At 42.2% G+C, this 20,347-nt stretch overlaps 1 protein-coding gene across 3 annotated transcripts; it reads right to left on the bottom strand.

The window, feature by feature from the left end:
* Positions 1-372: 372 nt before the first annotated feature.
* LOC120743816 (cAMP-specific 3',5'-cyclic phosphodiesterase 4C-like) lies at positions 373-19,939 on the bottom strand. 3 transcript variants are annotated; one of them, XM_040047841.1, is made up of 18 exons: positions 19,701-19,939; positions 19,175-19,239; positions 17,986-18,733; positions 16,865-16,999; positions 15,308-15,435; positions 15,033-15,215; positions 14,892-14,931; positions 14,581-14,651; positions 12,790-12,952; positions 12,298-12,391; positions 12,036-12,193; positions 9,947-10,045; positions 9,691-9,855; positions 7,644-7,743; positions 7,406-7,560; positions 5,392-5,514; positions 5,132-5,314; positions 373-1,927 (listed from the first exon to the last, which is right to left on the bottom strand). In XM_040047841.1, the coding sequence occupies exons 3-18, from the start codon at positions 18,025-18,027 to the stop codon at positions 1,004-1,006; spliced, it is 2,763 nt and encodes a 920-aa protein (XP_039903775.1). In that variant the 5' UTR covers positions 18,028-18,733; positions 19,175-19,239; positions 19,701-19,939; the 3' UTR covers positions 373-1,003. The 3 variants fall into 3 exon arrangements, with proteins under 3 accessions (XP_039903775.1, XP_039903685.1, XP_039903866.1); XM_040047751.1 differs by lacking the exon at positions 19,175-19,239; XM_040047932.1 differs by lacking the exon at positions 19,175-19,239 and having other exon boundaries at positions 17,986-18,729.
* Between the last annotated feature and the right edge of the window lie 408 nt (positions 19,940-20,347).

The following is a 20,347-nucleotide window of genomic DNA, read 5'->3' as shown; positions in this document are numbered from 1 at the left end:
ATTGCTCAGTGCTGGTTGTGGGACGGTTTGGCACGATTCAGGTGAACCTGTCATGATAGGATGAATACTGGGTGTTCTTTAATTATTATTATTATTATTACTATTATTTTTAAAACATTAACCAACATCGACATGTACAACAGATCAGGCTTCTGAGCTATAACGGTCCACATATTACTCAGAGACAGTGTCAGAAATCCAGCATTGTTGCATTAAGGTTAGTATGTGACGAGGTTAAACTGTTCCTGGACCACATCCCTGGAGGTGTACTCGGCATTCCTGTTCACAAGTGGAACGTTTTTATCTAGTAAATATGAGATGACAGACTACACTTTCCAGACTTTTTTTTTTTTTTGCATTATTTTTTTTTTCTGTTTTCTGACAAATGGAGGAAGTTGACATTCTTTTAGCATTTGATGCTCACTGTGTGTGTGAGATGTTATCTTCCTCATCAACGGGACTGAGACAGTGACCGAGAGACAACGGAGGGTAGTCTATAAGAACAGAACAGGCACGCACTTGTTTGCATGTGTGTATTTCAGGCTTTGTTAGATTTCCAGGAGCTACAAAAAGGTCGACAGAACAAATCCCTTCCCTTTTATTATTATTATTGTTATTATTATCATCATTATCATCCCCCCAGTTCATCCTCCATGGCAGTGATGGATTTACAGACACCAGGTGAAGAAGACTCCAGTCTGTCACTACCGGCTCCTCAAGTTGCGTTTAGGAAGATCCAGAGAGGTTTTGTTTCCGGTGTACGGTTGGTCTTTCAGTGTTTCTCTGAGTGTTTTAAGGATGTCCGGAGCAGACAACAAACTGCTCCTCAGCTACGATGCTCACAGGACAAAGTGGTCAGAGCGCGTTATTTGGAAGGAAGGGCATCATCAGCTATTTATCATCCTCTACACCCACTCGCTGCCGTCGTGGCCTCTCTCTGGCCCTCTTCATCTCTCCTCAGTCTTTCCTCACTGACCCTGTGAATTCACCTTTTTACACCTGACTAGCTCTCCTCTTCCTCTTGTACTTCTTCCTCAACCTCCTCTGGTGCCTCCTCTGGTGCCTCCTCCTCTCCCTGCTCTGCTGCTGCCTCTTCCTCTTCCACATTTTCCTTTATTTCCTCCTCATCCTCAGCTTTATCCTCCACTTCTTCCTCCTCTTTCCCCTCATCCTCTTCAACATCCCCCTCCTCCTGTTCCAAAGCCTCCTCTTTTTCCACTTCTGCTTCCTCATTTTCAATGTCCTCTTCTCTCTCATCTTCTACTTCTTCTCCATCTATTTCCTCTTCTACATATGCAGTTTCTCCACCTTCCTCGCAGTCTCCCTTCTCCTCTCCCCCTTCCTCGCCTTCTTCTTCTTCTTCTTCTTCAGCTTCCTCCTCCCCTTTTGTTTCCTCCTCTTGTGCTACATCATTGGCTTCTTCTTCTTCTTCTTTCTCTGTCTGTGCTCCTTCTTCTTCTAATTGCCCTTCTTCCTGCACTTCCTCTGCCTCTTTCTCTTCCTGCTCCTCCTCTTCCTCCTCCTCCTCCTCCTCCTGGACTCCATTCTGTTCACTGTTGTGATTTTCCTGCTCATCTTTGTCATCTTCTGCATGATTCTGCTCCTCTCCGTTTGCCTCCACCTGGCCGTCCTGCGTTAAGTCCTCGTCGTTGTTATCACAGCTGGCTTTCCGGCCACTCCTCCCGCTGCTGTTTCTCATGTGTATGTGGTTGTGGTTGTTTTGCTCCAGGTCCTCAATAGTGATCTCAAACTGGAAGCGGTCATGCTGGAGGTGTCTGTCTGGAGGAGGCGAGGGAGACTGGGGCATGGTGTTCAGGTACCACTCCCTGTTCTCTTCCAGCGTGTCCAGCAGCTCCTGAGCATCTGGATGAACCAGGTCGGCCCACGTCTCCCACAGCGGGTGGACGATGTAGTCGATGAAGCCCACCTGGGAAAGAAAAAGAAGATGAAAATACTTCAAATACCAGACAAAGCCACTTTAATGTGTGGTGCTAAAGGAACATGTCAACACTTTGGAGAATATGTTGATTCACTTATGGTTGACTTAGCTGAGCATAAAAACTGAGTTGACCTGATTCTGTCCTTACATCACAAACTCCATGTGCCATAACCATTAATGACTAAATCACACATTATCTATTCAATGCCTCAGCTTGCACAAACTTACAACCGCAGTCATCTCAAGGTATATTGTAAGACATACTTATAAGCACGTATCCTGTATGTTTGACTTGTACAAAAACCTAAGTGATACTTGTGCTTTTAGTTCAACTCTGTAAACTGTCAATTGCTGTTAAATTGTAACTGCAGCTGCTTTATTAGGCCACAAGGTGGTGCCAACTTTCTTGCTGCTGTGTTGCGCTTAGGTTGATAGTTATACAAAGAAAAAGTCAGACTGCTCTGACACCAGTGTGAGTCTTCACTGCCATATCTGACAAATATCTGAGACAAGTCAGAGCAAACCCAGGACAACACTTGAATGCCAAAAACTGCAGTCCCCTTAACGGCCACTTGAGGCTGATTGAAATCCATTTAATTCCCATGGTAACATCACCAACTTCACAGCACCAGGTTTATAGCCAAGAAAATGGTTTTGGTCTGTACATCTATTTGTAAAACCTGCACTGGTAAACTTTTATTAAGCAGAAACCTCCATGGCTGAAAAAGAGTGCTGGTCCAAAGACTCCATATTACTCAACTATGGTGCCTTTAATTCAGCTCATTTTAATGAAGGAGTGATGAGCTCATGCGGTGCCGAGGCATCTGTCGTCTGTCTGTTTACAAGTCACAAGAATCGCTCCTCTGTGAGAGTATTGGTAAGATTTTAGTGAAGTTGCACTCAATCATCAGCAGATGGGTCTTCACCCAAACTGTGCTCAAGGTCAGGGTCACATTAATCATTTTAAGGGGCACTTTTCCCCACATTTTCAGAGAAAAACCTCCATTCACATTTCTCACAGATTCACAATTCTTGCTCCTGATGTATTGAACAATATTGAGACCAAAGCAATTTAACAAAGTAGTTCACATCAGATTCTCAGCTTTGAGAAAGAAAGAACTTCATGAAACACCAAATGATGAGACAGCTTAAAATATGGTTTTAGGGTCGGGGTTTTCTGATCTACATTATAGTAAATAATAAAGTGCGTGAAATGACACACTGATGCATTATTGCATATTTCCATGTTTTCATGGTCATGATTGATACTGATGATTGTCCATGTAATACATAATTCTTTCAAATAACTCCTGGAAAAGAAAGCAAATAACATATGTCCCTTAAGTAGTATTTTCCCTTTGCTAGAGCTAAATCCAACTGGCTGTACATTAACAAACACAAAACCATTTTACAAAGTGCAGAATCTGTGACCACAAACTTGACGCAGAATGATGTTACTGTTTCTCATCATGAAAATCAGAAGAGGCATATCTCTGTAGCTGCTTCCAGCTGGACATTGACACAGGAATACATTTCTCACACACGTATCCAAAACAGATTTACTGACTGAGAGTTTAGCATAAGTTATTCCAGTATTAATTGTGCTGACAAATTTTGGGGGACAAATAAAGTGCTGCACAATCAACAGTTTGTCATTCTGTCACAACGCAATATAAAACGCAATTTTTAGTTTTAATTCTAGTTGCGTCGTGGCCCGAGGTTTGTTGGTCTCTCCACGTCACTCAGCAGCCAGCAGTTGGGCTGCTTTAAAATTTCATGTCTCCAGAGGATGAACCTTACTGACTTTTGTGTCTCTGAGTTTTTTCTTTCCTTCCTGTTGCTCTGAGAGAAAGCAGACACACCGACTAAAATGTGGTTTTAAAAAAAATAATCTGTTCCCCCACAGTATATGAATTGGAACGATCTTAGCTGGGCTTCTGTCCTAATTGCCACCATCCAAACAAACATGTTTAAATAGCCCAATCCCCAACTGTGTGTAAATCACAGCCACACACACACACACACACACACACACACACACACACACACACACACACACACACACACACACACACACACACACACACACACACACACACACACACACTTTCTCTTGATCTAGTCTTGTGCAAATGGTTTGTACATTTGATGGACATTTGTCACATATTTTGATTTTTTTTTACTGGTTTGAAACTGAGACTTCAAAACCCAGTATACTGACACCTGAAGCTTTATTGTCACATAACCGCTAACCAATCTGCGATTTTGGACGTGTGATCTTGTGGGAAGGAAAAACTCCCTTTTTTCCTTCCCACTGTCGCCAAAGTGCTTGCTCATAGGGGGCCATATGATTGTTTTTTTTCTCTGTATCTATTATTGTAGGGTCTACCTTATAATTTAAAGCAGCTTGAGGCGACTTGTTGTGATTTGGTGCTGTTTAAATAAAATTGAATTGAACTGAATCTAATCGAATCTTGTAGGATCAAGTGAATCAAGCCCAAATCAGTGGTAACCATCTGGCAACCGCTGGTTGCTAGGGAAAAATTTGTATTGTGTGCAATTCTTTGGTTGCTACCAAATTGCTCTCTTCCATAGCACACTTCCTCCCTTCACCCGCAATTGGTCATATCAGAGGCTGCCGCTCCCTGAGCCTGGTTCTGTTGGAGGTTTCTTCCCGTTAAAAGGGAGTTTTTCCTTCCCAGTGTCTCTAAGTACTTGCTCATAGAGGGGTTGTCTAATTGTTTGGTGTTTCTTTCTAACACTGGCTCTTTATCTTACAATATAAAGCTCCTTGACGCAACAGTTGTTCTGAATTGGCACTATATAAATAAAACTGAATTGCATTTGTGCATATATTTACCACTGCTTGTCGTTTTGTGTTCATTTTATCATTATCAGATCGGATACTTTCCCCACACACTACCAACTCCCACATTTGCGGTGTTTGTGAATGACCTGCCACAGACAGAAAAATGCTCATTAACACTTTCTCAGAGTCTCAGCATAACCTGAAGATTTAACAGAGTCTATTTCAGGGTTGTTATTTCACACTGCTCTGTGTTTCTGTTGTTTTATCCACCCTTGCTATCATAGACACTTTAAAGTTGCTTGTTTGTGGCTCATTATCCTTTCTGTGTGCACATTTAACATCTTCACTATATTAATGACGCTGTGAGTCAGAGAGAGCATTACCTGACTTTTCTCCACAGACGCAGTGTGTTTGTCACACATGGCGCTGATCTCCATCCCTCTCTCGCGTTCTTTGTCGCCCTGCCGAAAGAACTCCTCCATGATCCGCTCTGTCCACTGTCTGTATAAAGGTAAGTGCTTGGTGGGGTTGCTCAGGTCTGCACAGTGCACCATGTTCCTCAGTACCTACGATCATACAAGAATATTTAATGTTATGTATGTCATTCTCTCTCTGTGGGGTCAAACGTTACTGATCAAGTTACCTGTATTCGTTCTGTATAGTGGTCCAGAAGTAGCACGCCAGAACTTGTCACCTTCTTGGTCTCCACCATTGTCTTTAAATCAGCCAGCAGTGTCATGTGTTTGGACATGTCTGTGGCCAACACCTGCAGAAAACGACAGAAAGAAATGCAAACTACTTTCTGCCCAAAGCTTTTATTTTGCATCCTTGAACCTGTAATATGCTCTACGCTCTGTTAGGAATCAACCCCCTTCTACTCCTGTGTGATTATAAATTAGTCTGAAAATATATAATGCAAGAATCAGGGATGAAGTCAGTCCACTTTTTCTCTAAAGGGAACCTATTATGCTTTTCCTTTATTTATCACAATGTTGTGTGCTCAAATCTTTAAATAATGACCTCATTATTTAAAGATTTGAGCTTACAGTTGAGGTCAGATGTTTGCACACATTCATCATGGACATGAATGTTCTCTTTGAACTGTCTCTAATATACACAGTATATATATATATATATATATATATATATATACACACACATATACATACATACATATACACAGACAAACTCTCTTAAATCTTTCGGTAAGAGGAGCTGAAGGGTTTACAACATCTTTTAACTTGACAAGGCCAGAGTCAAATAACTTCATGATTGACTATAGCTGATAGGCAATGCAAACATTAAAATAATTAAAAATAATTTGTTTAACAGGCCTCATTCAGTATTCAGAACAATGGGTCCAAGAAATGCAGTACAAAGCACAGAGTACAAAGTTGCAAACGTTTTTGGAGGCATTCTAAACTGCAAATTCCACAATCATCAGTTCAAACACTAATAAGATTTTCAGGAACCAATCAGGCCTGGCATGAACTGGAAACCGCTGGAACACCTGGATCACTGTCCACAGTGACTCGAGTTCCACCATCAACATTTCACCATGGGCCGAGAGGAAGAAGACCAGGAAAGAAGCCCCCACTCCTTGGTGCAGGAAGAATTGACACCTTCAGACTCAACTGAAGTGTGGCGCAGTCTACATGGACAAGCCATTCTCCATGTAGACAGCTTTACATTTTATGATCAGATGAGACAAAGATTGAAGTATTTGGCCACAGTGACAAGAGGTATGTTTCAAGGAGTAAAGGTGAGGTTTTGTACCAACTGTCAAGCATGGTGGTGGTAGCATCATGTTCTGGAACTGTTGTGCTGCCAGTGCTGCTGGTGCATTACACAAAGTGGATGCAATAAAGAAAGGAAACACCTCCACAAAGATAATGATCCCAAACACACACATCAATACTGGTTTCAAAATGGAACAAGCAGGCTTCCCAAAGTTCCAACCTCAAGGCTACGGAAAATTTCTGGACTACGCCGAGTCAGTGCCAGGAAACCAACTAATTTAAATGAACTCTACCAATTCCACCAAGAATAGTAGTCAAATATTTAGCCACAATTATGCCTGAAACTTGTTGATGGCTAACAAAAAGGTCTGGTTGAAGTGTAACACATTTACCCAAATATTAGTGGGTATACTTTTGACCCTGTGTTGATTACCCCCACCCCCCACCCCAAAATGAATTCAAATGCTGTCAACCATTCCACCCTGGAAAAAGAACATTCAGAAATTACAATGACATTTATCCCCATGAGAGCGGATATGATTCTGACACACAACTGTATGTACAAGTAGTCCCTGTAAATCAAAAGCTGTATTTAAAGCACCTCATCTGTATCTTTAAGGCATCATATGTGAGCACAGCAACCCCACCCAGTGCAAACCTTGTGTTTGCAAAGTGCAGCCAGTCAGAATAAGGGTAGCTTAAATGAGGAGAACCAAAACAGATACATTCAGTTTCCTGTTCAAGGTGTTTAAATATACACTTAAGAGAATCTTAAGAGAATACAAATCTTTAAAACTAAGTAAAATATGACTAAAACTAAAAATGATAAATTAGATTCATACATCATTTGCATGATAATAGAAAAAAAAAGAAATTCTGTTAGGTTACTGTTACATTATTTTAAAACTAGTTCCCTACCATATCGATGACGAGCTTGCGAAGGCTCTGGCGCTGCCGCTTGGTAAGGTTCTGGAAAATGTCACAGTTTTCTTGGTGCAAAAGCTTGAAGCCCACGGCGAGGTGGTGGTTCTCCAATACTGACTCGTCGTTATACATTAGGGCCAGCTCTGAGTCTGAGCGCAGAGGAGGGGGTGTGAACACAGCGTGTGCAAATATCAAAGCATGTGTTTGAGTGTGTGAGCGTGTGTGAACTCACTGGTGTTGATGAGGAACTGATTGGAAACTCCGGGATGGTCTACATCGTGGATGGCTGCAGCAAATAGAGCGGCGAGGATTTCCAGGTCAGTGAAGACAGCCTGAAATGACAAGAAGGGCAGGAGACAAAAGTCAATACCTCTGACAGTTTCAAAACTAGTTTCTGTGCTAATAAAATGCAAGAAGGTGCGTCTAATAGCAAAGAACATACGGCAGTTGAAGAATATGGATAAACGTTTTTACTGTCTTTGCAGACGTGACCATACCGCAGCTAAATGTGAGACGGTATGGGACATGCTGCTACTAAGACACAAAATTATATCTAACTTAAACAACAAACACACACAAACTCTGTTCTAAGAGTTTGTGTCTTCTTATTGCCTTTTGCAGCAGTTTTCTTGGAGTCATATTTTCCCTTTTTGCCTTTAAAAACTGTATAAAATATTTTAACGCCTTTTCTTGGGATTCATTCTGTAGACTTCACGTCACATCATATTCTCCCCTCTCTGTAAAACTTAATAAAAACTAGAAAAAATTATTGGGTCTTCCTGCATTTCCATATTCCGCTAAAAACTGTGCAGCTTGTAACTTTGTAGTTCCCTAATTTTGTGTATTGTGTAAGCAGCAAAAGCTCGTGGCGGGTTAACCTGCACTTGACCCACTAGAACAGCCTTTCCTGCTTTCTTTGCAAGCCAGACAGAAAAGCGGCTGTCCTGCTGTCCTGAAAACTAGAGCTACTCAAAATATGGAACACTGTCTCAGTGTGTGGGAGACAAATGCATTCCCAGATAAAGTCAGATGTTGTTCTTTTATTTCCAGTAGAAAAAACAGCAACCACAGTGACACTGAACCCAGCTTCCATTGTTTGTGTGTTTGAATCTGTGATCAATATCAGCTCATAGATTTACTTACACTTCATACTCAAGTCATAATGCTGTGAAAATCTTTTAAACTTAAGATTTCTTTGTTGTTACATCACTGCATAAGCCATGGTGTAATAAGGGTCACATGGTCAGTCTGCTTTGGATGCAATGTCACCACATAAAAGGGCTCCAGCTTTTTATGCAACACATTAACAAACGTGACAAAAGTAAAAACACTCTCTCCAGCTCTTTATCTTTTTTAAATTGTTATTAATTTTCCGGGATGTTTCTCAGGTGCAGCTTCTCCATAGAACCATGTGTGTTAGATCAGGTACACGTTTCTTTTCTGTTGATAATCTAACACCTGGACCCACAGTTGAATCCCCTCACCCACAACAAGTTGTGACAGATGTCTGTGTTTCCCTGAGGCCGGGTCTGCGGGGGTTTCTTCCTGTTAAAAGGGAGTTTTTCCTTCCCACTGTCACCAAGTACTTGCTCAAAACAGGATCCTCTGATTGCTGGAGTTTTATTGTAGAGTCTTTACCTCACAGTATAAAGCACCTTGAGGCAACTCTTGTCGTGAATTGCCGGTATATAAATACAACTGAATTTATTAAATTAAACAGTTGTTACTCTACTAACCCGTAAAGACTGGTACTTGTATAGCACCTTTCTACTCAGCCCTCAAAGTCCGCCATACAGCACTTTCATCTATGCCCAAGGGATTTTCTAACATAGACATACACACTCAGAGTTCGATGGATGCATCGGGGGCAACTCACTGTTCAGTATCTTGCCCAAGGATCCTTCAGTATGTGGACTGGAGGAATCAGAGCAGCCACGGGTGCAATTTAGAAATGTTGAAGAGGTCAGTTTGAGGCCTTGGGCCAAAAGTCTGAGGAAACTTGAAGCTCAAACATATTTTTTTTTGTCTAGACACATGAATAATATGCATTTTAATATATAATGTATTACAACATGACACACTTATTTAAATAGGTCTATTTGTTTGAGAAAAAGAGTTAAATCATGTTCAACTATGAAAGTACCCAGATGTTTCAGTTAGAAGATGTTTGTCTTTCTTTGCTTTGATTTTTTATTCTCTCCACCTTTTCTTCACGCCTCTCTCCTTATGTGTGAATGGACATCAAAAGTGTGTGTGTGTTTGTGTGCGTGTTGACCTACATCAAGAGCAGGTGTGGAGAGAAGAACATGTGTGGACTGGGTGACATCTGCAGCATGGAGGCTGTTGTGGTACGCTACGTTTCCATGGTAATGGTCCTCCAGGGTCATCACGTAAGTGACAAAGGTGTCGACTGGGATACGAAATGTCTTCAACAGCTCTCGCTCCTGAGGAGGAGCGAGACAAAAGAAAAGGGAGTACACCGTGTACATGAGCACAGACACGAACAGTCCACATTTATACGATTATTTTCTTTACCTGGAAGATGGCGTACATGATGCAGCTGAGAGGTCTGTTGTTGGAAAACTCTGCTACTCTGAATATGTTAAAACTCCACTTGTCCAGATCCTCCAGCTCCTGTTTCAACACACAAAGTAAAGCGAGCCATAGCTTGAAAATCACACTGTTTCAAAAATGTTTCATCAAAACTTTTAGATGGTCGTATTAAAGTCCTCCTTACAGTGCAGTGCGCTGTATACTCTACTTTCAAGGGGCCAGACTTTCTTGTAACTTTTAACAGTGGTGTAGAGCAACAATTCTCCAGTTTTCTGAAGATCTTTCAAAGATTTTCTTTGCACATTCCCTCATTTTCAGTCCAATTCTTGCACTTGACCATTTTTAGAAGATGTTTAGTAAGTCATTTAAAACTGACCTACGAATCACTCAAAAATAAAAAAGAACCTAACTCAAGGTATGAACAAGTGTTGTGTCTACACATTACAGACAACAAAGAACCCGTTCCAAATAGTATCTTTAGTCACTTTGCTACTAACAGCATATTGCCAAAACACATAACTTGTTCTTAAATGAATTTTAAAAATTCCAAAGATAACACACAACTGTCATTAATATGTACAGAGGAGGTCAGCAGAGAGGAACAACAGAGAGCCTTCAGCCAGTGGTGTCGGGGCTCGCAAAAATGATGGAATATTGAACCCAGAAACGTTTATTCTGACTGGCAGTGGCTTCATTTTTCAGCATGAAAATGATCTTAAGCCCACTGCTAATGCAGTAAAAGCATACATGGATAGAAGAACACACAGTAGAACCCTATCAGTCATGGATCGGCCTCCCCAGAACTCAGACCTACACATTACTGAAGCAGTGTGGGATCATTTTGACCAGGAACAGAACAAAAGGCAGCCAACATCCAAAGAACTCTTCCTGAAGACTATTTAAAGAAAAGAGTTTCCCAGCAAAACAGATAAATAAATGGCCTGTATTTGTAAAGTGCTTTACACATCCAGTCATCCATTCACACACTGGTGATGGCAAGCTACATTGTAGCTACAGCCACCCTGGGGCGCACTGACAGAGGCGAGGCTGCCGGACATTGGCGCCACCGGGCCCTCTGACCACTACCAGTAGGCAACGGGTGAAGTGTCTTGCCCAAGGACACAACGACCGAGACTGTCCAAGCCAGGGCTCAAACCGGCAACCTTCCGATTACAAGGTGAACTCCCAACTCTTGAGCCACGATCGCCCCGGCTAGATAAATACACGGATGGTAGTTTAAGACTTTAGCACCAGACCTTAGCCCAAAGGTCAAACACATGACTCTAAATCAAGTCTAAGGTCACTCTGTATTAACCTACATAATGTTTCCTGACAAGACTTCATTGAGCAAACAGCTGAAAGTTCAAATCATCCTCCATCCCAAACATGAGCAGACTTCCAGTGCTTCCATCTCTGAGCTCTGGCACCATTTCAACACTAATCACACAGCAGACACTGCTTTGATGTCTCTCAGCATAACCTTGACAGTTGAGCCTTAGTGGTAGGTGGTCCACAGATGTATAGAGAATATCTGTCACCTGGTCCAGTTCTTAATTACAATGGCAGAGGAACAAAGCTTTATGTTTGTATCTAGCATACTTTAATGTGATTTATGTGCTGCATGACCAAGCAGTCAGAGACAGTCTCCACCCCACTGTGGACCTTCCAAAAAAATGTGGTGCTAAAGACTGGATGGAATTAAACAAGCAGGCGTCAGGCACTAGAAAGCAGACAAAAGGATTAATAAAAGACTCCAGCTGGTATGTGAACAGACATAAACCTAATAAATATATGAGCACTTTTTTCTTACAACAAGTCAGTACTTGCAGTTATTTTCTGAAAAGCCAGGCCAAACTTTCTCGACTGCATAAAGTATACAGTAACGTGGGATATAATCATGTTTGCTTATGTTTCTATCAGATACAGGGTACGTGCGTACATCTGTTTCTTGCTGCTAGAAGGGAAAAACAATGCCAAAGTCATGAAAAATAATATCATTTTTCAGAGATCCGAGCTCAAGTCTGACCAAAGTTTGATGGCGAGTGTGAAAAACGCAGATAGAAAACAGCACCTTGGCAAGCTCATCCTCGTGGTCCGTGTTGACGCCGAAGCGAGGCATGGAAGCGCTGGAGAGGCTGGAGCTGTGAGACAGTTTCCTCACTCCGCTGATGTGACTCATGGGTTTATCTTTCAGAGTGGGAGACGGGATTTCCACCTCATTCTGCTTGTCTGAAGACACACACACACACACACACAGAGTGGATTTATAGTTTTTAATTTGGATAAGGTCATAAATGCGATGTGGACAGAAATCACATTCTGGTCCCGCTCACCCATGAAGGTGCTGGAGATGTACTCAGACACCTGGTTCCCGGAGCGACTCATCTCTGACAGGTGAGAGAGCTCTCTGTTCAGCATCCTCTTAAACTGTGGCAGAATGAGAACAAAACACAAAGATGGTGTGAGTCAACCTGAGGCTTCCCTCAGGAAACTTAGCGTTATTATTCAAAACAGAAGGCCTGTTTGGATTCTGGGCTTTGAGTGAGTCCAGAGGTTTAAGGAAACAGTAAAACGACTGAAAAAAAAACCTACTGAGATTCATGTTGGAGATAGATTTTTACATTTTCTGTTTAGTGTCCTATAATTATTACTTACAGCACAGATCAGCACAGAGGCACCAATTCATGTATTAACTGATAGCAGAAATCAAAATGTAATGATTTGAGCTAAATATTGAAAACATACATAAAGGTTCATCTGCATGTTTATGAGCTGATCTACAGCTGGTGACATGTTAGTAGGTTTGTACGGTGTTAGTTACAAACCTTGTTGGAGGCCATCTCGCTGACAGAGCGGTGTGTCTGGATGGTCTCCAGCTGGTCTAAGCACCAGTCCAGCTCCTCCAGTGTGTCCAGGGCGAGCTGCTGGTACTGCTGGTCTGATAGTGTCGCCCTAGGACTGACGCACACTCCACCCAAAGGAGACCTCCTAAAAAAAAAACAGAGTAGTAAAATAATTAGGCTTTTAATAACCCAGTACAATCCACATGTTCTTGATAATCTATTAATGTTAAAATTAATGTATTAATTTTGTGTTTAAATGTGTTTTCTGTTTGAATCTCCCATTCAGTGTGTTGCCTAAAGTTAGTCTTGGTGGTAAATATATGAGATAAATTAAACTCAGCTTAATCAAATTCATTAAATAGTTAATATTTGATATTTTAGAGCTTCGACCAACATGGATGAATGTGAGAAGTGGAAAATAATAAGGTGCCGTAGTAGTGTAGTAATAGTAGTATTTGTTTTGAGTATTCTGGGCTAAGAACAAAACAATAAAATCAATACAACTGATATGATGTGATGTACAGAAAGGTACAAGTATCTGTAATCACAAATGTGTGCATGGGTGTTAAACTGCATGCTTTTTAAGCATGGATACTACCTAAACTGTAAGTAAAAACAGAATGCTTCAATTTGGACGTTATTTTGAGCATACATTTAGTTGGAAACAGCACAAAGTCAACATCTGAAATGTTGAAACTGAGATTTTTTTTAACTTGCTAAAATTTGAATATGGTGCAAGCAACATGTTTTTTTGTTTTTTTTTTCAAAAACTGTAGGTGTGTTACATTACATGTTTTTAGCAATGTTCTGTAAGGAAACAGACCTCCAGTACTTGTTACTGTAGTTCAGTTGTTTGATGCTGACAGAAACAGTGGTTGGAGACTACAGCAAGACCAAAATCATCAAAACACAATAAACCTGAAGCTTTCTCGCCTCGCTGTTTTAAAGAAAGGAGCAGGTCTGCGACAACGAGCAGTCAGTTACCATCTTCAAAACAACGTTTGGGCATCAAAGTGGCAATAAAGCGACAATAAGATGGAGTCAGTCTGCAACTGAATAGGGTCAAGTTGGGGTCTGTTTGTAGTGCATCTATTAAATGTGGAATTTGTTAAAATAAATCTTTTGCTGTCTACGTACACAAAAATTCACATTAAAGTTTACATTCATTACTTACATTTAGAGTCCTGACAGAACCATGTACCTACAATCACTGACGTAGCTGCTTCAGGGCAGCAATTTAACTGCAAAATGACAGGCACTCTGCAAACTTGCATTTTTACAGGTTTTTACTGATTTTTCCAAGGTGCAAGGAGCTTGCTGTCCTACTTTGTTTGTTTGTTTGTTTGTTTGTTCCGTAATTTATTTCGATCATGTAAACAATATACATAAGTTCATTTGGCAAAGAATAGAAGATAAAAAATGCTATACAAAATAAAGCTAAATATGTGTGACTGAGCTGTAACTGTCTGAGGAGTTTTTCATACTTTTGCTTTCAAATGTATGTTATAAGGCACTGCTGGTCAAATCAGGCATCTCGGCTACTTTCCTATAGCAATGTTGAGCTACTGTATGGTTGGAATACATGCAGAATGTGGTTTGATAAAATAAATAAAACCTTCTTGCACCGAACTACTTTTGCATTCTGTCTTTATTTACATTTTCCCCAACATCCCTTTTTTTATTGGTAACAGGTCTTATAAACTCCTGTAACGTACAAATGGTCCTTTAACTTATGAAACATAAACTCTGTGGACAACAGGTGGTGATACTGACTTGACGGTCGGTGTGGAGACGTTGGCAAGGATGGTGAAGTTGCTCCGTACCGATCGCAGACTAGCCAATACCTACAATGATCACACAGCATCACAGGAAAACAGCATAAATACAGAACAAGCTTACACAGATGTATACATATTACTGAGAGGTAAACGCTTAATAACGTGATCAATCATTTCTGCTGTTTCAATAAAAACTTCGCCTCCAAATCCTATAATTATATTGAGTGTCTGGGCACACTGGAAACAGTATGAACCAGTTTTTATGACCACTCATGAAGATAAATGAATCTATAAAGTCAAACTCACTTGGGCAAAAGGTGTGACAATAAAATCTTCTGCAGTATGCCTAAGACAGGAAGAGTTGGAAAATAGAGAGAAAGCTGAGTGCAACATTTCATACAGCCATGGATAAAGTCATCACTAATCTCATCTCTCTCTAACTCTCACCCTTCGCTGGCGAGGGAGGAGTTCCGTGAGACCGTCTTGGGGGACATGTCGTAGTCCGAGTCGGAGCGGTACAGGAAGGACTCTCTTCTCTGGCCCTGGGGGAAGGTCGTGTGGAGCGTGAGGCTCGGACTCTGGGAGCCCAAAGGGGTGTGACCTGGGGACACGCCATTTTCTGCTTCGTAACTGGAACATGATAGCAGTGATTAGAGAATGACAGGAAAGCTTTCTGCAAAATGAAATCGGTGATTTGACGAGGGCTTAACATGTGTGTGAACCTGTCAGAGTCTGCTTGTGTGATGGAGATGCGAGGCGGGATACGAAGGGGAAGAGTTGTGGGACGTGACGCGTTGCCCAGGACTTCTGGTGACCGGGTGCGATCTCGAGGTCGCAGCCAGCAAGGTACCTGGTGAGGTAAAACATAGGTTCAGTCCGGCACAATGGGTGTGACTCAATCAATTACATCAGTCAACGATCTGTGATTCTAGGCACAATTATGGGCAAAGCTACTGTTTGGGAGATATAGCTTGCCTAACCAAGGTTTTAACAATAGGTGGGTGGAGCGTATGTGCTTAAAGCTAGTACACCTAGCTGATGAGATGACCAGTCAGTGTCACTGACATCATACAGAGGCAAGAGTAGATTTAGAGCAGCGGGAAGGCTGTGCTTTTTATTCTGCACATATCTCACAATCAGGTGCACACGAGGGTGTGATTAAAATTTTAGGATTAGGGTGAAATGAATGAATGAGTTTTTAGCTGTAAATACTTTTGGTGATTTTCAGTGTGAGAGGTCAAAATTTGCCCATCTAGTCCACATTTTCAAAATCTATTTGTCAGCAGGTAAAAATATTTCGGCATGAAGTGCTATCAAAAAAAATGTTGTTTTGAGTTTTTCCTATTGTTTCCTTGGCAGCAGGAGAAAGCTGTAAATACACTAACATTTTAACGTCTTGCTAAGTGATAAACCTATAAATAATTTCCTATAGAAAACACGGAGCAGACAAAGCGTAGCATATGTATTTGTTTTGCATGATATTTATTGCTGAACTGAACCCTTTGACCATGTTTGTGCACTTGGTGCCTTTAGAAACATTTTAATGCAATTATGTGTCAAATTATACAAACTGCTGTGTGGTTAATAATCTGCACAGCAGCCCATTTAATCACAGTCCAGCAATCTTTTATTTTATTTGTATGTTACTTAGCATTAATTAGCAGGTGTCTCTCATCAGTATTGTGAATTGGTGTAGGAACTTTTTGGGGCAGTTTTCATTGATCAGCGGGACATGAGAACTGCTCGTACAGGAACACCGGTCACATCTGATTAAAAGAGACGTAAACGGTTTGGTGTATTTGCTCCAAACTAGAGTTTTAAAAAGCTTTTCCTCCCTGGAAATTATACTTTGACCACCATCTTTGCTGTTATAGAATTCTCGCACAGATTCAGCTAAGCTTGCAATCATTACCTCTGTCCTCTGATACAATTTGGCTTCATAAAACCAGGATCGCTATAGCCTTCTAGGGTTCAAAACAGGTGCCCACAATCGGTGGATGAACTCACGGTAGCTGCTTTCATCTATTAACTACAGTCTATATGTCTAAAAAGGGTAATTTTCTGCATTATTCAACTTCAGATAAGTTTGAAGTATTGCTTGAAGTAACAGAAGAAAAAGGGACAGATCTTGGTGGCTCACCAAGGTGGTCCTTATAATTCAGTGACCTGTTGTGCTAAAGTGTTTGTTGCTATCAACAGTGACTTCAGGTGTTACCAAATCAACGGGACTGGAACCATTCAGATTGCCACTTTAACATGCTCATTCCATCTTCCCATACCTGGAGACTTGGCGAGAGTCTTCTGCTCCTCCCTCTGCGTAACTCAGCCCCCAGCGTGGACCCGGACGTATACGATCGGCTATAGCGAGATGACTCCGCCTTCTCCCCAGTACCTGTTATATCTGTGTCATTTCCCTGAGAGACAGAAGGGAGGCAGGTAAGGGAAATGGGGATATGGAACAAGAAGATGCATCTTCAGAGGATTAAAAGAGAACATATTGTGTCTTTCACAAAGACACTGCGTTGCGTGTGTAATGATTAAAAAAACCCAACACATTCAGTAGCAAAAATGGAAGAACGCAGTTGCTGTTTTGGCTCATGTCCCAGGCTGTGTTGTTTTGCCATATTCAAACAATGACGAGCAAAGAAACTTGTACAGAAACACAGACTATAAATTATTGATGTAAGTGTGTGTGACTGTGCATGTGTGTCTGGGATAGGGCCTCTACAGACTGAGCTCTTAGAGGCTGATCTGCACTGCAGTACCGTAGCAACAAAACACTGGGGGAATGGTAGCAGTTGCTAGGCAACAGTGCCGTGTTGCTTCCATGCTGTGTTTGATGTCATCCAGACCCAGATGTGGTGAGATGCTCGCATCCACGCACGCACGCACGCACGCACGCACGCACGGACACACACACACACACACACACACATGGACGCATAACAAAATGTATAATCAATAAAAGAGCTCCCGATTAATGCATGCTGTTATGTCCTTTGGCCAGGACTTCACCTTTAAACGGAAATCACTCATTTACATAGAGCACTCACTTAGCTGCGGCTCATTTACATAGAGGACTGGGACTGAGTGGCTCCTGCTGGGTGAGTGTAGGCTGGAGGATGCAAACTGTCCACTCGGACTTCTGAGTGTGTGCGGGAACAAAGAGAGCTTGGATGTGTGAAAGTCATGGGGCGTTTATGTGACGGTAGGCATTCAAGTTGCACACGCACACACACACACACACACACACACACACACACACACACACACACACACACACACACACACACACACAGAGTTCAGTGAGACAGTCTGCTACTAGGCCTGGGATCTACGGTCTCTGTGACTGTGACAAGGTTAGCAGATTTTCCCTGATTGTTCAGATCTTCCTCCTCACCTCTTCTCCAGTCACCGACAGCACGCTGCGGCTCTTCTTCATTCTGATTGGCTCGTTCTGGGCCCCAGGGCGGAGCGTTCCGGAACCCAGGCAGCAGAGCAGGTGGAGAGCCAGGACCGGAGAGGTCAGAGGTCACTGCAAGGTCAAACCGGGGTCAGACCGGGTCACAACCGGCCCCCATTGGAGCGGATTCGGCCAGCCAACCGCCTCACTCGCGCTCCCTCTGCACCTCAGTCTTCAGGTGGTTGAAGTAAAGCGTGGTGGAGAACAGTAAAGGAGCATTTACGCAGCCCTCAAAGGCTGCAGGTTCAGACCGAGGCCGCTGACCTTTGTTTGGATCTGTCTGTTTTCCAAAGTCAAAGGCAGAAGAAAGAAAAAAAGTCACTCCATGTTGTCTTGCTTTGGCCAGGTGAGCCAATGAACATCTCAGTCAGGGTTCATGATGCCGTTGCCAAAGGAAACCCCTTTCTCTAAAACGTCTATCCAGCTCTGAGAGTTGTCTGCATGACGTTCCCCAGTTGTTAACCTGATTCCACATGAAGGCAATTTCCCAACAATTAAGAATCCAAAATCCAAAGAGATTACAGAGAAATTTGGTCCTCTCCTTTCTCAGGTCAATCATCCACAATATGACTGGTCATGGTCTGGATCCAAATCCTGCTTAGGAAGACGTGTCAAGCATGACCTCGTCTGAGAAGTCCAAACATCCTGGTTTGATCTGCCAGAGTCAATCCTGGAAAAAATCTTCCTGTGAGAAAACAGAAATTAAGTGTTAGTATGTTCAGACTTTAAAAAACAAGAACAAGACAGAAATACTCTTTCCTGTCTTATTTCAGTGAATTCATTTGATGTATCATAAAATTGGAAAAACTTGTCCTCATGTATACAGTACTACAGAAGATGTGAGTGGTTTTCCATGATACAAATTTCATATATGAAAAAAAAAGCCTCCAAACAAAACTCTCAAGACATGGCTGGTTGACTGGTAAATAACTCAGAGCGAGGACAACGTGTTTTGATTGGCCTTGCTGGAGCCGTACCTACAGTGTGGCTAATTCTGAGCAGATACTGCAACACCAAAAAGCTCTCTGATGTTATATAATTACTCTGAGCAGTCCAAGCTGACCTAATTCTATTGGATGGGACAGATTCAGCATATCAGAGTGTTTCTGATGGAGCTGGTACACACATAGAGAGCTGCTGGAGAAGACTTTCATCAAGGGTCACCATGAACACACCCTCTCAGCGATGGGTCTTCCACACAGCAGCGTCCACACAGATTCACACGGGTAAAACAAAAAAACAAAACGAAAGAAAAACAAACCCAAAACAAAAGAGGAGAAATCATCAAATGCATAGTGACACAGTGACATATATATGCACAGACAATCAAGGCATTTGAGCCTTTACACACACACGCAATAGCTGCAAACCAATATCACCTCCACTACAGATAAAGCAGCTTATAAAACCAAGCAGCTATGCATCAATATGCAGCTCAACCACCAGCCTGCTGTTCTCTCACAAAACACCCAAATACATATATAAAGCGAGCGCGCACATGCTGAAAACATGCACATATGAGGAATGCCCCTGCTGTCATGACTGTTTGCACACACTGCATGAGGTATGTGTCACACACACATACACACACACATGTCCACATACACTGGCACACACAGACTGGAGGATGTAGGAAAAAAAATCACACTCACCTTGATCGCCTGAAGATCAACAGCAAGATGGGCTGCGCCTCCTCTTGCTTTCACTTGTCGCCTTCTCCTTCTCTCCCCTGCTCCCTCTGTTTTTCTGTAGACATAGCGGTGTATCGCCACGGCTAGAGGGGGAAAGAAAAAAACACACACACACTTGCTGTTTTCATGAATATCCGTGGCTTTACCACCTCCCCTCCCTCCCTTTCTCTCCTCTCCCTCTCCCCTGCCTCAGTGGTCTCCCCCAGCCACCCCCCCTCCCACCACCGCCACAGCCTCCACGGAGAAGCCCATCTTCCCTCCTCTCCCTCCTCCTGCACAGACGCACAGTATGTCCATTAATCCCATACAACACTCTCCGCTCCTCTCCTCCTCTCTCCATCGGTACTCCTGTCTATTTCTATTTTTTCCATCTTATTAGCAGCCACACACTGATCCTCTGTTTCAATAGTCAGTTTCATCTCTCTCCATCACACACACCCACGACACAGGGCACATTTTATTGGAACAAACCACTCATATTAAAAAAAAACAACCCACAGATCACAATAAGCATTCATCTCTCCTTTTTTCCTCCCACGCCTCTTTGCTATTTTTACAGCCATTCAAGGGCATGCAGCACAGTTCTCAATACACTGTTTCTGTATCTT

This window comes from Simochromis diagramma, unplaced genomic scaffold, assembly GCF_900408965.1.
Source record: "Simochromis diagramma unplaced genomic scaffold, fSimDia1.1 OVJJ01000798.1, whole genome shotgun sequence".
Taxonomy (NCBI): Eukaryota; Metazoa; Chordata; class Actinopteri; order Cichliformes; family Cichlidae; genus Simochromis; species Simochromis diagramma.
This window is presented reverse-complemented; position numbering and strand designations above follow the sequence as displayed.